Genomic DNA, 18,524 nt, shown 5'->3' on the forward strand with positions numbered 1-18,524 from the left:
AAAAATAAATCTAGTTTTAAGTCTTTTTGGCATGAACTACAAGTATCTTAGAAGTATTTTCTACAGGAAATAATCATATTTGAGTTGGATAAAATTATCATGGTAATAAAGTTCTTTCTTCAAGTATTTAATGCAATTATATACTCAAGACTTGAACTCAAGACTACCAATTAAGTTGGAACAACCTTGTGTCAGTTGATCCACGTGTTTGATGTTTTAGTTTTAAAATTGTAAGAATTGTTTGACTCTATTTTATATTTCCTTCCACTCTTGTCTACCTCTCGCCTAGTCTTCTTCTCTTCCTATTCAGTCTTTGCTAGAGGTGACAAAATGATCCAAGTCAAGCCAACCAAACATAGGATTTATGCTTTAAATTTTGAACACAATTTAAATTTGAGTTTTTTTAGCGTGATAGTCTGATACAATCATTTCCCAATTTGAGCTTAGCCCACAAAAATTCTACACAAATTAGAATTAATTTCATCAAACTTGGACTTTAAATTTTGAGCACAAATTACCTAATGTGTTATGGCCTAATACCCCCCTTCCCCACCACAAAAAAAAAATCCTTATAAAATCATGCTTACAAAAAGCATAGGACTCATTATAGTAGTCCAAATTGCAAGCAAGCCCTAAATCTACTATAACATGTGACCCACATTGGCCTATCTAAAATATGCTTGATGAAATATTGGACTTGGGCTTTAAACTTTGAGTATGGATTAAATAAAGGTCTTTTTAACTCGATCAAGGCTTAACCCATAAAAATTTCATCCAAATTAAGCTTTTAATGAACATGGATCTTATTTTAGAAACTTGAATTGAACTTGAACTTTTTGTTTTGACCTAGGAAATTCATAATTGCACCCCATCTTAAACTTATTGATGAGTTATTGGATAAGTTACATAGTGCAAGGTTTTTCGTAAATTAAATCTTAAATTGGGCTATCAAAAAGTAAGGGGGAGGGATGAGGATATTCATAAAGCTACTTTCAAGACTCATGAAGGAAATTATGAGCATTTAGTAATTCTTTCTAGGTTAATGATGTAGAAGCAAGCTTTATGATGATGAATCAAGTCGATTCAAGTAGTTTTGATGATGACAAAAAGCCCAAGAGAACGATTTCAAGATTGAGTCAACAAGTTCAAGATCAAGATTAATTTCAAGTTTCATGAGAAGAAATCAAGAAGATTCAAGATTCAAGAGAAGTTTGATTTCAAGATTCAAGAGAAGATGAATTCAAGATTCAAGAGAAGAAATCAAGAAGACTTCACAAGGGAAGTATTGAAAAGATTTTTCAAAAAATAAACATAGCACAGTTTTGTTTTACAAGAAAAGTTTTTCCAAATTTTTCTAAGTTACCAGAGTTTTTACTCTTTGGTAATCGATTACCAGTTTCCTGTAATCGATTACTAGTGGCAAAGTTTGATTTCAAAAGCTTTTAAATGAATTTGCAACTTTCCAATTGATTTTTAAATGGTGTAATCGATTACAATATATTGGTATCGATTACCAATGTATCTGAACGTTGAAATTCAAATTAAATTGTGAAGAGTCATATCTTTTCATAAAATGCTTTGTGTAATCGATTACATGGTTTTGATAATCGATTACCAGTGACAAGTTCTGAATAAAAAAGAGATGTAACTCTTCCAATGGTTTTCTCAAGATTTTCTCAAGGTTATAACTCTTCTAATGGTTTTCTTGACCAGACATGAAGAGTCTATAAAAGCAAAACCTTGACTTGCATTTTAGAAAACACTTACAACTTTTAGAATTTCTTGAACTACTTTTGAGAAATCTTGAAACCTTTGCTTCTCATCCTTCTTCTTCTTCCTTTGCCAAAAAGCTTTCCAAGTTTTCTGTTTTCCAAACCTTGTTCTTTTGTAGAAAACAAAAGTGTGCTATGTCTTTTCATTCTCTTCTCCCTTTGCCAAAAAGAATTCAACAAGGACTAATCGCCTGAATTCTTTTTGTGTCTCTCTTCTCCCTTTTCCAGAAGAACGAAGGACTAATCGTCTGAATTCTTTTGTGTCTCCCTTCTCCCTTTTCAAATAATTCAAAAAGACATAGTCTGAGAATTCAAAGGACTAACCGCTTAAGATATCTTTTGTTTCCCCTTCACAAAGATTCAAAGGACTAACCGCCTGAAAACTTTGTCTTAACACATTGGAGGGTACATCCTTTGTGGTACAAGTAGAGGGTACATCTACTTGGGTAAACAAAATATTTCAAAGGACTAATCGCCTGAGATATATTTTGTTTCCCCTTCACAAAGATTCAAAGGACTAACCGCCTGAGAACTTTGTCTTAACACATTGGAGGGTACATCCTTTGTGGTACAAGTAGAGGGTACATCTACTTGGGTTGTTGTAACTGAGAACAAGAGAGGGTACATCTCTTGTGGATCAATTCAAGTGGAGGGTACACCCACTTGGTTGTTCAAAGAGAACAAGGGAGAGTACATCCCTTGTGGATCTTTGCTTGTAAAGGTTTTTACAAGGTTGAAAAGAAATCTCAAGGATCGCAGGTTGCTTGGGGACTAGATGTAGGCACGAATTGTTGCCGAACTAGTATAAAATTCTTGTGTTTGTCTTCTTCTTCCCTACACTCTTTAATTTCCGTTGTGCACTTTAATTATCGCTTTTACTTTTGGTTAAGTTTCTATTTTTGTTCTTTACTTTCTTTACATTATAGTAAAAGCCTAATTGAATCTAGTAACATTAAGAATGATAGATTTTAATTAGTAAATGTTCATTAATAATTAATTCAACCCCCCCTTCTTAATTATTCCGAGGCCACTTGATCCAACAAATGAATGCTCCTTCCACAATTCAATCCTTGATGAATGAAATTTCACTACTACAAAAATGTGTTTCTACGACATTGATTTAACGTCGATTGAGAAAAAACTGTCATGGAATAAAATGCAGTGGTATTTTTGTAAATAATACAACCATTTCACGACGGTTTTTTCAAAAATTGCCTTAGAAACTACCATTCCACGAAAATTTCGCGGAAATCCTCTTAGAATTGTTGTCATTCCAAGAAGGTTTCTCGAAAACCGGCTTAGAAGACTGACGTTCGAATTTTTTATCTCTCCCTATACTGTCTTGTAAAAACCATCTTAGAAGGTTTTCCACAACCGTGAGTGTGTTTTTAATTTTTGATCTCTCCCTCTACTCTCTTGCACTCTTTGTTAACATTTCTTACCCTCTGACTCCCCCTCTACCTTGCACTCTGTTTCTTACTCTCCCTCTTACTCTCCAGCATTGAACCCATCATGCTTCCTTCTTCGTTTCCCTTTCTTGTTGCACTCTCCATTGCTTCGTGTTCCTTAAAACACGTGGTGAATGACATGCCTTTCATCGTGTGGCCTTTGTTCACGGCATAGAGGACCAATGCATTTATGCTCATGCATGATGTCATCGTGTGGCCTTTGTTTTCAAATGAATTTACAATGTTCCAATTGATTTCAAAAAGTTGTAATTGATTACAATGTTTTGGTAATCAATTACCAGTGCCTTTGAACATTGAAATTCAAATTCAAAAGTGAAGAGTCACATCCTTTCACATAAAAGCTTTGTGTAATCGATTACACTGATTTGGTAATCGATTACCAGTGATTATTTCTGAATAAATCAAAAGATGTAACTCTTCAAATGATTTTTTTACTTTTTCAAATTGGTTTTAAGTTTTCCTAAAAGTTATAACTCTTCTAAATGGTCCTCTTGGCCAGACATGAAGAGTCTATAAAAGCAAGGCTTTGATTTGCTTTTCAATACACTTTTCCAATCAATCTTATACAATCCTTTACAAGCCTTGAATCTCTTTGAACTTTTTCTTCTTCTTTGTGCCAAAAGCTTTCCAAAGTTTTCTGGTTTTTCTAAACCTTGAAAACTTGTGTTTTTCTTTCTTTTCATCTCTTCTCCTTTTGCCAAAGAAGTCAAAATGACACAGTCTGAGAATTCTTTTGATTCTTCCCTTTCCCTTATACAAAAGTGTTCAAAGGACTAACCGCCTGAGAATTTTTTTGTATCCCCATTCACAAAGTATCAAAGGTTTAACCGCCTGAGATCTTTGTCTTAACACATTGGAGGGTACATCCTTTGTGGTACAAGTAGAGAGCACATCTACTTGGGTTGTTGACTGAGAACAAGAGAGGGTACATCTCTTGTGGATCAGTTCTAGTGGAGGGTACATCCACTAGGTTCAAAGAGAACAAGGGAGGGTACATCCCTTGTGGATCTTTTCTTATAAAAGGATTTTTACAAGGTTGAAAAGAAATCTCAAGGACCGCAGGTTGCTTGGGGACTGGATGTAGGCACGGGTTGTTACCGAACTAGTATAAAAACTCTTGTGTGTTTTTCTCCTTCTTCCCTACTCTTTTACTTTCTGTTGTGCATTTTAATTTCCGCTTTTACTTTTGGTTAAGTTTCTCTTCTACTCCTTATTCTCTTAACAACATAAGTAAAAACCTTAGAAGAGTAAATTTTTAATTAGTAAAGGTTTAAGAATAATTAATTCAACCCCCCCTTCTTAATTATTCTGAGGCCACTTGATCCAACATAACTCTCTTAATAAACTTTCTCAGCCTATATATAATATCACCATTTGACAACAACATATCACACACAATAATTTTCTCACAAAACAAAACTCGATTTGTAACTCTCACACCATTTCCACTCATATCCCATAAGCACCACCATGGCTCCACCTAAAGAAATTGCGACCATCATTTATCACAATGGTCACATTGTAGACGATCCAGTTCAAGGATAGATGTACACGCCAGGACCCCAATATTTTTTTACGCCATTCGTTCTATTACGTTTACACAATTCATTCGAAAAATTAACAATCGTCTCCCTGCTCGAGCAACTAAACAAGTTGCTCAATTGTTATTTCGTGTCCCTATTTCATTTCATCTCGGTCAGACACGTTTTATTTCAGCTCAACTATTCGACAATGATGATCTTAGAGGCGCGATGGAAACAATTCTCCAGAATCCACAATTGAATTTTGTCGAATTCTATGCTGTTTACTGAGCTTATTCCTCAACCACAACCATCGTCTCCACAACCCTCATGTCCACAACTATAACTACCGTCTCCGCAACAGTTACCGTACAACAACATAGACCTCAATAATCTTGTATCTTCATGCAACAACCTTGAATCACAAGACCCCTTTGACATGTATACTTCATACACACAACTATTATCCGAAAATGATTCTTTTCTCAATGCCCAACAAACCTCTTTTGACCAACAAAACCATCCTTCATCCTCCTTTGACCAACAAAATCATCCTTCATCCCCCTTTACGCCACTTTCACAACTACCACAAATGCAAACATCAAACTGAGATGAACATCCCATTGCTAACGAAGATCCCATTATACGATTTCATGATGAAAACATGAATGATTTTAGTGAGGATGAGGATCAACAGTTCTTTGATCACATCAATCACCAAAGCGATGACCAAACTGATGACGAGGGTGTTGGGAGACCAACAACACCTCCGTCACCTCCATTACAATATCACCAACCTAGGTGTCTAGTAGACTTGAACTTTGACCACCTACCACACTACATTGATCGACAACATTTTGTTCATCAACAACACAATGTACAATTAACAATCGGTATACTCGAGGTTGTCATGACCTTCGATGAAAAAGCACAATGTATTCGAGCGATCAAAGAATACAACATCAGAAATCATTTTGATTACACAACAGTTTACTCTTACCAGAGAAGGCTAAACTTCGTATGTAAGTTACATGAAAATGGTTGTACATGGAGCTTAGGCACATGTAATTCAAAAAGGAATTACAAATGGATTATCAAGAGTATCAGAGGTCATCACACGTGTCTCGTGCCAATGCACAGACAAGATCATCGCCAACTCGACAAACACGTCATAGTACAAATTATCCAACCAATTGTCAAAACAAAACCCAACCGTCTCCATCAAGACGTTGATTGTAGAGATCAAAACGTTCATGAATTATACCCCATCCTACAAGAAGACATGGTTAGCAAAGCAAAGAGTGTTGGAGATGATTCATGGAAACTGAGAAGAATCATATTCCAAACTGCCAAAACTTTTCGGAGCTTTGCAATCTTGTATTCTTGGGACTACGGTCGCTGCTTAAACAAAATACTTGTATGAGGGGGGACAAATAGTACCGGGCAAAAGATTGTTTAAACGTGTCTTTTGGTCATTTGGTTCATGCATTAATGGTTTTGCATATTGCAAACTCATAGTACAAGTAGATGGTACATGGCTTTACAGGAAGTATACTGACACATTGTTGATAGCTACCGCACAAGATAGAGCTAATCATATCTTCCCAATTGCCTACGCTATTGTAGAAGGAGAGACAACTTCATCTTGGGGTTTTTTCTAAAGAATTTGAGAAGACATGTTACTCCGCAAATTAACATTTCTCTCATTTCAGACCGACACCCCTTAATTATAAGTGCCTACAACAACCCAAGTAACTTATGGGTCCAGGACACATCCCATTTCTTTTGTCTGTGCCACATTGCACAAAACTTTGTTCGCGGTAACTCAAACTGCAAACATTTAAAGAAATCACTCATGTTGGCTGGTGAGAATCTATTTTATTTATTCCTTAAAATTTTCTTTCAATTAAATTTTATAACATAATACATTCATTGAATCTTTACAGGTTACGCATACACGGAGAAGATGCACTGGCGACATCTTAGGGATATCCGTGCGAATAAGTCAAGTGCAGCTGAATGGCTTGATCAATTATCCAAACAAAAATGGGTATAATGCTTCGATGAGGGGAAACGTTGGGGACATATGACTACCAATTTGTCGGAGTCTGTTAATTCCATGTTAAAAAACACAAGACATTTGTCGGTGTCATCGTTGGTTGAAGAGACGTATTTCAAGACCGCACAACTTTTTGCTAATAGAGGTCGACAAACTTAGGCAATGATCAACTTTGGCTCACAGTATTCTGAAGTCGTCTTTGATGCAATGAATAACAGTAAAAAAAAATCTAATATACACATTGTAAATGAATACAGACACACTCACACTTTTATTATAACAAATACTCAATCCCCACTTGAAACACCAAGACCACCTGGAAGATTTAGAGTAATGTTACGATCCCAAAAGTGTGATTGTGGTGAATATCAGGCTAAACACTTACCGTGTTCTCACGTCATGGCTGCCTGTAAATCTGTCAATGTTGATCCCATGACCTATGTGCCGATGTTATTCACTTTACAACACATTTTGCACATTTACGATAACTCCTTTGGTTTATTGCCACACAAATCAATGTTGCAAGAATATGAAGGAGATCAGTGGGGTCCTGATCCAAGGAGAAAGAGAACTGCAAAGGATCGTCCTATTTCAACTTGCATTCCTACTGAGATGGACGAAGACGACAATGAACGACTAAGTAAAAAAAATATGGACTTTGCGGACAACATGGTCATAGCAGAAACAATTGTCCAAATATATTCTCATCTTAAGTTTTTCCTTAGTCAATTATCATTGTTTAAATATTTTATGGATAATACAATGTAATATTCTTCCATAGATAAATTATTAAAAGCTTTAGTTTTATCATTTTTAATTAAATCTAATTAAATAAATAAAGTAATTATATTTAGTAAAATAATTAAATTTAAAATTTACAATTTTTACTAAAATCAATATATTATATACAAAATTCAGTTTTTAAAACAAATATTTAACCAAAAATATCTTAAATAAATTAAATAATATAACAAAAATAATTAAATTTAATAATATCATTTTTTAATAAAAAAATATAAAATAATTTTTCTAAAATTAATTTATTAAATAAATAATTTTAAAATCTATTAAAAGTAATTTTATATAACATAATATTTAACTTTAATTAAATTTTAATTTATAATAAATAATAAATAAATAAAAGAAAGAAAGAAAAAGACTAAATACGGAAGTCGGGGTGACCAAAGGCAAAACAAAAAGAGGTGTACTTTGAAAAAAAAATTTCATAATATAGTTCAGGCATTATGGAGAGAGTTGTATACTCCAGGGAAACAACCTGAGAAAGTGTGCACCTCGGTCAAAAAACCTGCCGGCACTCGTATCTGAGACACCGTGTTCAATTCGGATCCAAAAATCTGATTTATCGGGTCTCTTCCCAACTCCCCCACCTCCAACCAACTTCCACCAGTAGTAAACAGAAATACAAGCATAAGCAAAAGAAGACCCGCGACACATCGCAACATCGTATCATGTCTGCAACAAACGTCCCCAAAGTGCTGTTACAACTACAACCACCCTCCAAATCGAACCCACTCTGCGTGCCGGTGATAGGACTCGGCACCGCCGCGGTCCACAACGACGGTGACACGGTGAAGGCTGCAGTCATAGAGGCTATCAAACTCGGTTACAGACACTTCGACACCGCGGCACAGTACGGATCGGAGCAGGCTCTTGGAGAAGCCATTGCCGAAGCACTTCGTGTTGGTCTCATAGCCTCAAGAGACGAGCTTTTCATCACTTCCAAGTTATGGTGTTGTGATAATCATCCCCATCTTGTTCTTCCTGCTCTACAAAATTCGCTTCGGTAAGGAATTAATGAAACCCCTATAAACCATGTATTAAGTCCATCAAGTATCACCCTTTCTCCTAAATTGTCCTTATATTAATGAAATTGTATACTTCCTCCATTCCTATAAGGTTTGAAACGTTCTTGTTTCTTTTTATAAGCCTCAATCTATAATATTTCTTGTATTAATTATTTTTATACTAGAAATACTCTTTATTAAAAGAAGAAAAAGAATGTGCTGACAAAGAAGAAAGAAAAGTATTAATGACAACAATAGTTTTGAAAAAAGTTATAAATTTAAGACAAATTTATTGTTATCAACTAAATTAACCACTTTCCTTAATCTTGATGAGTTAGGTAAATGGGTTTTACATATAGGAGAAAGAAGTAGGTAGTTTTAAATGATTGAGTATCCATCAATTTACTTGCAAGTTAATATATTTTACTAACTTTAAGAGACCAAATTGAAAAAACAAGTCTATACTTGAGTGATTTTGTAGCAAGATTTCTAATATTTTAAAGACTATTTTATAAATTTCGTTAGTTTAAGGACTATTTAAGAGAGATGATGATACTTAAGGGACCAAATTGATGGTTTAATCTAATTGTGTAATTTACTAATGAAAATAATTGGTTAACACCACATTCTACTTACCTAGAGATATGGAGAGACAGAGATAAAGAGAAATGATAAATATAATAGGTAATATGACAAGATAAGGAGAAAGAGAATGGAAGGAATGATAGGTGTTAAAGAGGTATTTGGATGATTTGAAATGTTAGCAACACACACTTTGAATTGGTTCAAGTTTATTGCAATCACAAATTTCTGTGAGTATGTGTTAGAAAGAGTGTGTTAGAGAGTGTATTGGTAACACTCCTTGTGAAGTGATTAGGTGTCCATGTATCAGTGTTCATTTACTAGTCTATGACCCTGATGGGATAAGCCAGATAAAACCTAGAAGCAGTTCCTTTAAGGCAATTTTTTTTACATTCTCCAATTCCTTAAATGCTTTTGACTATATTCTCCAATTAGAATTAGAGTTGCACTTCAATAATCCTGTTATAAACATTTTCATTAAAGGTCAACATAGGTTCTCAAAGTGAAACTCTAATTCTAATCAGAGAACAATATGAAAAACTGTATTGAAGTTTTGTCAGAACCTAAATTGATGCAGGTCTCTTAAATTAGATTATTTGGACCTATATTTAATCCATTGGCCAATTACTGCAAAGCCTGGAATGTAGGAGATGCCTTATTCTGAAGAGAGCCTTGTTCCATTTGACGTAAAGAGTGTGTGGGCAGCAATGGAAGAATGTCACAAACTTGGCCTTACCAAATCAATTGGAGTTAGCAACTTCTCTTGCAAGAAACTTGAAAATCTTCTCTCTTTTGCTACAATTCCTCCTTCTGTCAATCAAGTAAGTCCATCATCTATCATCTATCCTGCACATTTTGTTTATTTCACACATCTTATTTTCCACCCCAAACAGGTGGAGATGAATATTGCCTGGCAGCAAAAGAATCTTAGAGCATACTGCAAGGCAAAGGGTATAATTGTGACTGCCTACTCTCCTTTGGGAGCCAAAGGGAGCAAATGGGATATCAATCAAATTTTGGACAATGAATTGACCAAGCAGATTGCACAGGCTCATGGCAAAACTGCAGCTCAGGTTACCATTTTTCAGATTTATTTGTGTTTTTAAAGCTCAACGACAATTACACTAGTAAAATTGAGTCACCAACAGTGAAGTTAAAAATAAATTGTTTAGCAAGCTGCACTAAAATTTGGGTAAATAGCTTAACTTAGCACTTGTTGAATAAGTGTTTATTATCATATAAGCTTTTAAGTATAATTTTGTCTGTAATCAAATAAAAAAACAAGACTTAACTGTTTTCAAATAAGTTGTAAACTGTTTTCATAAGTTATCTTGGAGAACTTATTAAAATAAGCTAAACACAATTTATGGACAGATCTTATGATATTTTCATAAGCTCTTTGGAATACTTACCCGAGTATTTATGTCATAAGAATATAAGGTAAGTCTAACATGTAAATAAGTTCTCCTAATACATCCCAAATCACGAATTCAAACCTCATAAATCATAATTGTCACTGTACTGAGTTTACTTTGGAAGCTACTTGGATGCTAATACAATCAACCCTTTCTGATGCAATAGGTATGTCTTAGATGGTTATTTGAGCAAGGTGTGACTTTCATACCAAAGAGCTACAATAAAGAGAGATTAAAGGAAAATTTAGAGATATTTGATTGGTCACTCACCAAAGATGACCATGAAAAGATTAATCAAGTCAAACAGGAGCGTATGTTCAAGTACGGAACAGCAGCATTCCCGCTTCCTGATCTATTTGATGGGGAAACTTAGTAATACATTATCAGCTTCAATATTCCATTTTCCTTGAGATTTAGGTTTCTCGTGTCTGTGACACAATAAAAGGATGAAGTGTAATCTGTCTTTAGAATACCCTTAAAGAAACTCAAAATTGAAATCACTGGTTTCACTTTTTGTGGGAAGTTTGTTTACAGCAATGTTATGCTTTTCTTCCATGTAATTTTATGTGCTACACTGTTTTATCTGTTGAAATGTAATTGTAATTCAAGCTACAGGCATCCAATAAAAACTAGACTGTTTATAGTTTATCCACTTTTACTGCATGTACTTGCAATTCAAAGAGAAATATATTGATAGAAACTGGATCAGACAGAGAAAAAAAACATAACTTCTTTATTTATTGTGTTTAACTCTACAAAAATTCTCTCAATAATCCCAATTCAATGTCACCCATGATGACTGACTCTTCTTAACTCCTCTTCTTATTTATAAACAGTTACTGGTCTACTAACATAAACCCACCCTTAAGGTGCCTAATAAGTTGCGGCCTCTTTCCCCTTCTTTTTAACATAACTCTGTATTTCTTTGGCTAACATAACTAATTACTAGCATAACTTACTGACCTATCATATATCCAATAAAAACACCAAGGTTTTCAAAATGTTCACATGAACCTAATTACAGGAAACTCACAGGATGAAAGGCAAGAACCCGTTCTGGAACAGCAATGGGATGTGCATGAGTGAGCACTATAGAAAATATCATTGAATTGTGCACAATAAGCCAAAATTTCTTTGCAGTTGCTTGCTTTGGTCTATGTACATTTATAAACTGCATAACACAGGCAGAGCAACAGTGAGTCTCACATTCTCATGAATAAAATGACATTAACATTGTCAGATTACAGAGTCAATCTAAAGAAACTGATCCTTGCCTAAAATTAAGATTATATAACTACTTACACAAGTCAACCATAGCCACAAGCATTTCCTGAATAATGACACATCTATAGGAAGTATAAATTCAAATTATTTTTTGAACAATTTCCATTTTATCTTTGATTGAACCTAACATCAATTGCTTGGTCAAATGTGTGTATCTATCTCTTGTTTCTTCACACAACTAATCCAAAGGATGCACCTCTATTACTATGTCTATTCCAACACACTGAACCATAGAGCATGGCAAGACATAATAAAGGCTATGGAAAGTTACCTTCATTCCTGTGCTGAATGTTCTCATGATCATCTAATGTCCATATTTTCTTCTTCAAAATTTTTATAGAATCTAACCTCATCATAATTATCCTTAACTTAAGCAAAATATTATAGAATCACCGACCCTGGATATCATTATGCAACTTGTTTAGGTTTCTCTTCAACTTGTTTAGGTTTCTCTTCGACTATGTGAAACGGAGTAAAGGAACTCCATAGCAGGAGGCACTAATTTCAGAAACAGCTGCAGAATAAGGATGGGAAGGATTTTAATATAATTTGGTCATAAAGGCTTTGATATGTTAAAAACTAACCCAAACCAAATGTTTAAACTTTCTATATTGGAATAGTGGGGGCTTAATATTGGTTTTATATCTAGCTTTCTACATTGGAATAGCGGTTGTTACTTGAGTATATCCAAAATCAAAATTCTCCTGGTAGAATCAAGATTCAAGAATTTCATGTTAGCCTATTCATGGGACTGCTAATAAATATTCAATTTATTGAAATTTACTTTTCCTTGTTGATTTCCCAAGGTGTCTCCACATACTTTGGGTACGAAATTAATTTATTTGGGCACTAAATAATATGGTTAGGCCCTTTCCATAAGTGATATATGTCTCCGGGGCTCAAAGTTTTTTTCCTGTAACTACTACTTTATGCTACCAAAAATACAGTAATGTTATTTACTATCTTTATGTGTCCCTATAAACTTCATTGATGATTCAACCAATGCTATAAAAAAGGCAGGTTAGTGAAGACACTTGTTGCTCCAAACAATTTTTTGTAGCTATTTAAGTTACCCTACAAATATTCATACAAGCCCATACCTTCCAACAAGAAAGAGTACTACTTTTCCTTTTGTGTAAAATAAAATAACATGAAAAAATTCTTTATCAAGTGTATTTGGACGAGGAAATTTAAAATTTTAAAGAATTTTAAATTCTGAGAATTTCAAATATTTCAATTTAAATTCTTTCATTTCTAAAATTTTGCGTTTGGATAAAATATTAGATTTCTTCATTTTTAAAATTCCTTCATTTTATTAATGACCTCACTCACCCTTTGGATGTTGCTATTTTTAATGAATAATTTTTCCTACACAGTAATCATATTATTATTTTTATTTAATTGAAAAAGTCAAATTCTCTCTCCCAACTAGAGCATTTTCGAATTATCCATCAAATTATACCATATGAAAAAGTACATGTCCAATTGTACTGATAATGAAAGATAGTTTCAGAAGAATCCGATAAAGCCCTGGCCCACCATATCCTCTAAACATAAGGCACCAATTTATTTATTTATCCCAAACCACCCCAAATAATAGAAAAAACACAAAACCCAAGATATTTTCTACTTTCCTACATAGATATTTCTCTAGTACGATTAAGACATGCAAAACCGATTTGAATATATTTTTTCTCTTTTAAATTTAATGTTTTTTCTTTTTTAATTTTGAAAAAAAAATCATTTTAATCCTTCAAAATATGTTTATTTTATTTTTAAAGTGTTTTTAATAACATTTTAAATAGTAAAAAAATATTATTTAAAACATTTTAAGAACAATAATAAACCAATCATATTTTGTAATAACTAAAAAAATTACAGAACAAAAGAAAAACTAAATTATAAAAACCAAAAATATGTATTTAAGCCGGCAAACCTCTAAGTAACCCCTTAGCTGCACGCAAAAACTCCGAACATAATGGAAAACAAAGAGAACATTAACGAGTGGCAACAAATCGAACAATTCCCCGAACTCTCCGAATGGAACATGGTAGTGATCAACGAAAACTACCTTGTTGGTGACCAAGCTTCTTCCACTAATAACGAACTCTCATTGTTACAAATCGTTCCAACAACGGTGACGGACCCGGAAGTCGACGGAACTTCGTCGCCGTTAACGGTGTCGAGTTCGGAGGGTGAGACGGCGCCGTTAGATTGGAGGGTGAGGGTGGTTAGCGAAGCCAAGAAGGTGTTGAAGGTGCGATTGGAGGGTGTGAGAGAGCGCGTTGTTGGGGTGGCTTCTAAGGTTGGTAATTGGGCAATGTGTGCGGGGGCGTTTTGGTCATTTACGCAGGTTGCCGGAGCTGCGGCGGCCGCGGCGGTGTTGCTGTCGCTTGTTTACGTGGGGATTCGACGGCGGCGGAGGAGGGTTGGTCGGCGGAACGTGGTGGTGGATCCTTGGGTTTATCTTCTTAAAGAGAAAGATGAGGTGAGTATATAAAGATATTTCTATTAGTTGCATACATTAAAAGAATTTTCGTTATTACATTGAATCAAATTATTAGTATGTTTGGTTGGATTGATGGAAAAAAAGGAAAGGAAGAAAAAAATTTAAAATTTGAATTGAAAAAAAAATTGACAGAAAAGAAAAAATTAAATTTTTGTATCTACAGAAATAACTTTTATTTCTATTTTCTTTTCAAACAAATAGAGGAAAATGTTTTATTAATCATATTTTTTTTTCTTTATTTTCTTTCCTCTTACTTTCTCTCTTATCAAAGGAACCATACAATAGGAAACACCCACTCTAAACGGACGGTTTACAGACGACTCCTTCTCCCTCACTGAAACCCCCGTCGCTAAATTTCACAATCAGCTTCAAAAAATCCTAGGTAGGTAATAGAATGAGTTTATCTTCTTAAAGAAAAAGATTAGGTAAGTACATGCAAATAATACTATAATAGAAAGTGCATGAGAATGAGAATATTCCCACATGAAAATACTCGATTTACAACATTCTTTGCTATTTCTGCATGACTACCACTTTTGAAAGTTTTTTGTCATATGCATTATTGAAGTTTGGAAGTAAAACTAGGTTTATTATGGAGTGAGTTAGTAAAAATAGGGTGATATTTTTATTATTAAATTTAAGAGCTTAATTTCTATATAGTATAAAAAATTATACTATGCTAAATTTTAAGACATGGTTGTAAAGATACACAGTTATTTCTTAAAAAGAACAAAATTATGTATATGTATATGTATATATTATTTGTGACTCACTAAAATGAGTGATTTCTAATAAATTTTAGTCAATAATCATTAAGAATAGGAAAATAGGCTATTATAATAAATAAAATAAACATTAATTCAACCTGCCTAAATTAGATAAGGAAATAAATAAATTTAATTTAGTCCAAAAATATATTAGTTGCCTTTTAAAAATTAATAATAAGTAATATTTTTGTTAATGAATTAAAAGGTTAAGTTTTAGTAGTCTTACCCTTAAGTCAATTCTAAATAATTAAAATTTTGATAAAATTAAATGTATGTAAATTTATAGTCAACTAGCACAAGATATTGCCCTAATTTACTAAGCGTTTTTCTTTTATTTATTTTTTTGTTTAAGCGGAGTGTCCATCTTCATTGATACACTAATATCTTCATTTTTAATTTATCGTATAATGTTCTTTAATTTATATAAAATATAGTTGTTCTCGACAGTTGTACGTTAAGCCTAGTACTTTTAGTTGTACATTTAATTGCATAATCTGGTCTCATTTGAAAAATGAGGTATTTACATTGAATATCATTATCCTGAATATACACTTTGTTAATTTGTGCAGAAGATTAGCCAACTCTTATTTCAGATTGCACAATTAAACGAAATGTTGTCATCTCGTCGCAAGGTTCTGGTGCATCAAATCAACTGATGCGAGTTTTGTAGTATTTACGTAGTATTGTAAATTGTATATGAGCTTGTAACTTTACATTTACGTATAAAGGTGAGCAGTATAAAGGTGCTCACTGCTCAATATATATCTTCATAAATAAATAGTTGTATTCTTATAAATAATTCACTGATTTGAAATGCAACATAAACATATATTTAATCATTTGTTATAAAAAATACTAACTAAGGTGAATTATATATATAAACAGTCTAGGTGGCCGACCGTCCAAGATCACAATTTTAAAGGAACATCAATTTTTTTTTTTTCTGAAGACAAAGTCTCCACGTAGTCAGAAGTCATAGAATTAACCTTTAAGAGGTAAAAATTATTAAAGTGAGATCAATTTTTTTATATAGTTCAAATAAATATTAAAAAAAAAATTATATAATTTTAAAATTATGTAAAAAATTTACTATAAAAATAAAATAATTTTCAATTGATTTCTTTTAGGTATTGTTTGCTAGAGTAGAATGGAAAGGAAACAAATGAAAGTATAAATAAATATTTGAATTAAGGTAGTGTAAGAAAATGTAGACCCACATCAATTTTTTTAAAAAAATTCTCACAAATCACTACTATAGCGAATCAATCAAACAGAGGGTTAAGGAAACAATATTAGTGATTAGTTAATTAATGGTGATATTTTCATTTATCAACAAATTTTATTCACAATTTTGACAAAAATAATTAACAATTTAGGTACAATACTGTTACTGTAAAAGAGAAAAATATAACATAATATTTCCTTCTATTGTTATTTTTTATGAATATTTATGGCAAAAGCCCCAATAGAATTACACAGAACCTATCAAGGCATTCAAGTAAGTCAACACTTAACAAATTCATAACAAAAGTAGGAGGAGAAATGTAGAACACAATTCCCTCTTCTAAGGACAAACCAAATTTTTCTAAAACATTTGCAGTAGTATTGCATTTGCAATTGATATGCTTGAAGGCTGCAACCATTGAACCAACTGTAGTCTAATGAATATCATTCACTAACTGCTTATCAGAGAATGTAAAAGTTAAAGTATTTTGTTATGTTAGATAAAGTAGTTAGCTTGGGCTTGAAATTAGTGAGTTAGTTTGTACTTTCTTTGAAAAAGTGAAATGTCTTTACTAGATTTAGCTATTTCATGGCCTAAGAAATATTTCAAAGAGCCCAAAACCTTCAACTTGAACATGGATTGTAACTTGGTTAGGACCTCAACAACACATGAAGAACTTGGGCCAGTAAGTATAATGTCATCAACATATACAAAGAGCACTACTAATGAGGATCCAGAGGCATAAGTGAAAAAATAATAATCATTTTTTGATTGAATGAAACCCTACTATAATAGGGTAGAAGAAAACTTGTAAAACCATTGCCTTAAGACTTGCCTAAGGTCATACAAGGACTTATTGAGTTTACATACAAGAACAGGAGCAATGGTTTAGCATCCATGAGGCAAGTCCATATAAAATTCCTCAAATAGATTCTTATAGAGGAAAGCATTGTTAACATCCAATTGTTGTAAACTCCAATTCCTAGTATCTGCTACCCCTAGAGGCACTCTCACCTAGGTAAGCTTGGCATCAGGTGAAAAAGTGTTTGAAAAATCTATTCCAGCTTGTTGTGTGTTGCCTTTAGCTACTAACCAAGCTTTGTATCTATCATGTTTATATTTGAGTTTGTAGACCCATCTGCAGCCAATACAACGTTTGTCAACAAGTAAAGGGACCAGAGACCAAGTGTTATTAGATAATGTAAAAGTTAGTTGAGTATTTTATGTTAGTTGAGTATTCTATTATGTTAGTTAAATTATGGGCTTGAAATTAATTAGTTAGTTTGACCTTTTATATAAGCATCAGTATAAGTTGACAAGTGAAAAAGAATTAAGAAGCCAAGAAGAATGTTGTCATTGCAATGCCAAGCAGCATGATTCGCATGACCCAAAGCAGGTTCAATAATTGAACCATCAACGAAACCAAATTTGTTCTTGCTAATGAAGATGACTCTTCTTGGCAAGAACAAATTTGGTTTAATTGATGGTTCAATTGTTGAACCTACTTTGTGTAACACCTCAACGAATAGCACTAGAAAGAGAAGGATCTGGAGACTGTGCAGGTTTGGGACTGTACAGTTAAGGATGACTTAAACGCATTAATTAATACTACCTATACCAACAAGATGCATCTATTTTTCAGTAGCCCATCACTTAAGAACTTTACAGTTAAGCATGTTTGACTTGAAGTAGTAATGGGATAGGTGCCATTCTGTAAAGTTTCTCGGAAAGCGTGTGAATAAGGATAAAACATGCTAAAAAATATTGTGTTGGTTTGTAAGGTCAGTCATTGATCTTAGAAGTAGAAAAAGTTGATTTTCAAGTTCTTGGAAAAGGGCTACCTATGGAGGGTTCTAACCGGTGGAGGATTCTAACCAACTAGGATGATGAGTGAAGTGTCACCGTGTAAAGTGTCGTAGTATGAGAGTCGTCAAGAAGTTGAAAATCAGGGATGTTACACTTTGGGTCATGCAAATCATGTTGCTTGGCATCGTAATGACAACATTGTTGGCTTTAGAATTCTCTTTCACTTTTGAGCTTATGTTGATGCTTATATACAAGATCAAGTTAACTAACTAATTTCAAGCCTAAGCTAACTACTTTGACTAATTGTTAAA

General features: G+C 33.3%; 1 protein-coding gene and 1 pseudogene across 4 annotated transcripts; both read left to right on the plus strand.

Annotated features, from left to right (window-relative positions):
* Positions 1-8,038: 8,038 nt before the first annotated feature.
* On the plus strand, positions 8,039-11,280 carry LOC114401367 (annotated as a pseudogene). The gene is made up of 4 exons (XR_003664259.1): positions 8,039-8,624; positions 9,785-10,028; positions 10,101-10,280; positions 10,789-11,280. The product of XR_003664259.1 is annotated as an NAD(P)H-dependent 6'-deoxychalcone synthase-like (transcript).
* A 2,568-nt stretch (positions 11,281-13,848) lies between these two features.
* LOC114402516 lies at positions 13,849-16,021 on the plus strand. Of its 3 annotated transcripts, none has more exons than XM_028365120.1 (3): positions 13,849-14,394; positions 14,701-14,797; positions 15,752-16,021. In XM_028365120.1, the coding sequence occupies exons 1-3, from the start codon at positions 13,885-13,887 to the stop codon at positions 15,757-15,759; spliced, it is 615 nt and encodes a 204-aa protein (XP_028220921.1). In that variant the 5' UTR covers positions 13,849-13,884; the 3' UTR covers positions 15,760-16,021. The 3 variants fall into 3 exon arrangements, 2 of the variants coding, with proteins under 2 accessions (XP_028220921.1, XP_028220922.1); XR_003664453.1 differs by having other exon boundaries at positions 13,850-14,394; positions 14,687-14,797; XM_028365121.1 differs by lacking the exon at positions 14,701-14,797 and having other exon boundaries at positions 13,851-14,394.
* The last annotated feature ends 2,503 nt before the right edge of the window (positions 16,022-18,524 follow it).

This window comes from Glycine soja, chromosome 20 (genome assembly GCF_004193775.1).
Source record: "Glycine soja cultivar W05 chromosome 20, ASM419377v2, whole genome shotgun sequence".
Lineage (NCBI taxonomy): Eukaryota > Viridiplantae > Streptophyta > Magnoliopsida > Fabales > Fabaceae > Glycine > Glycine soja.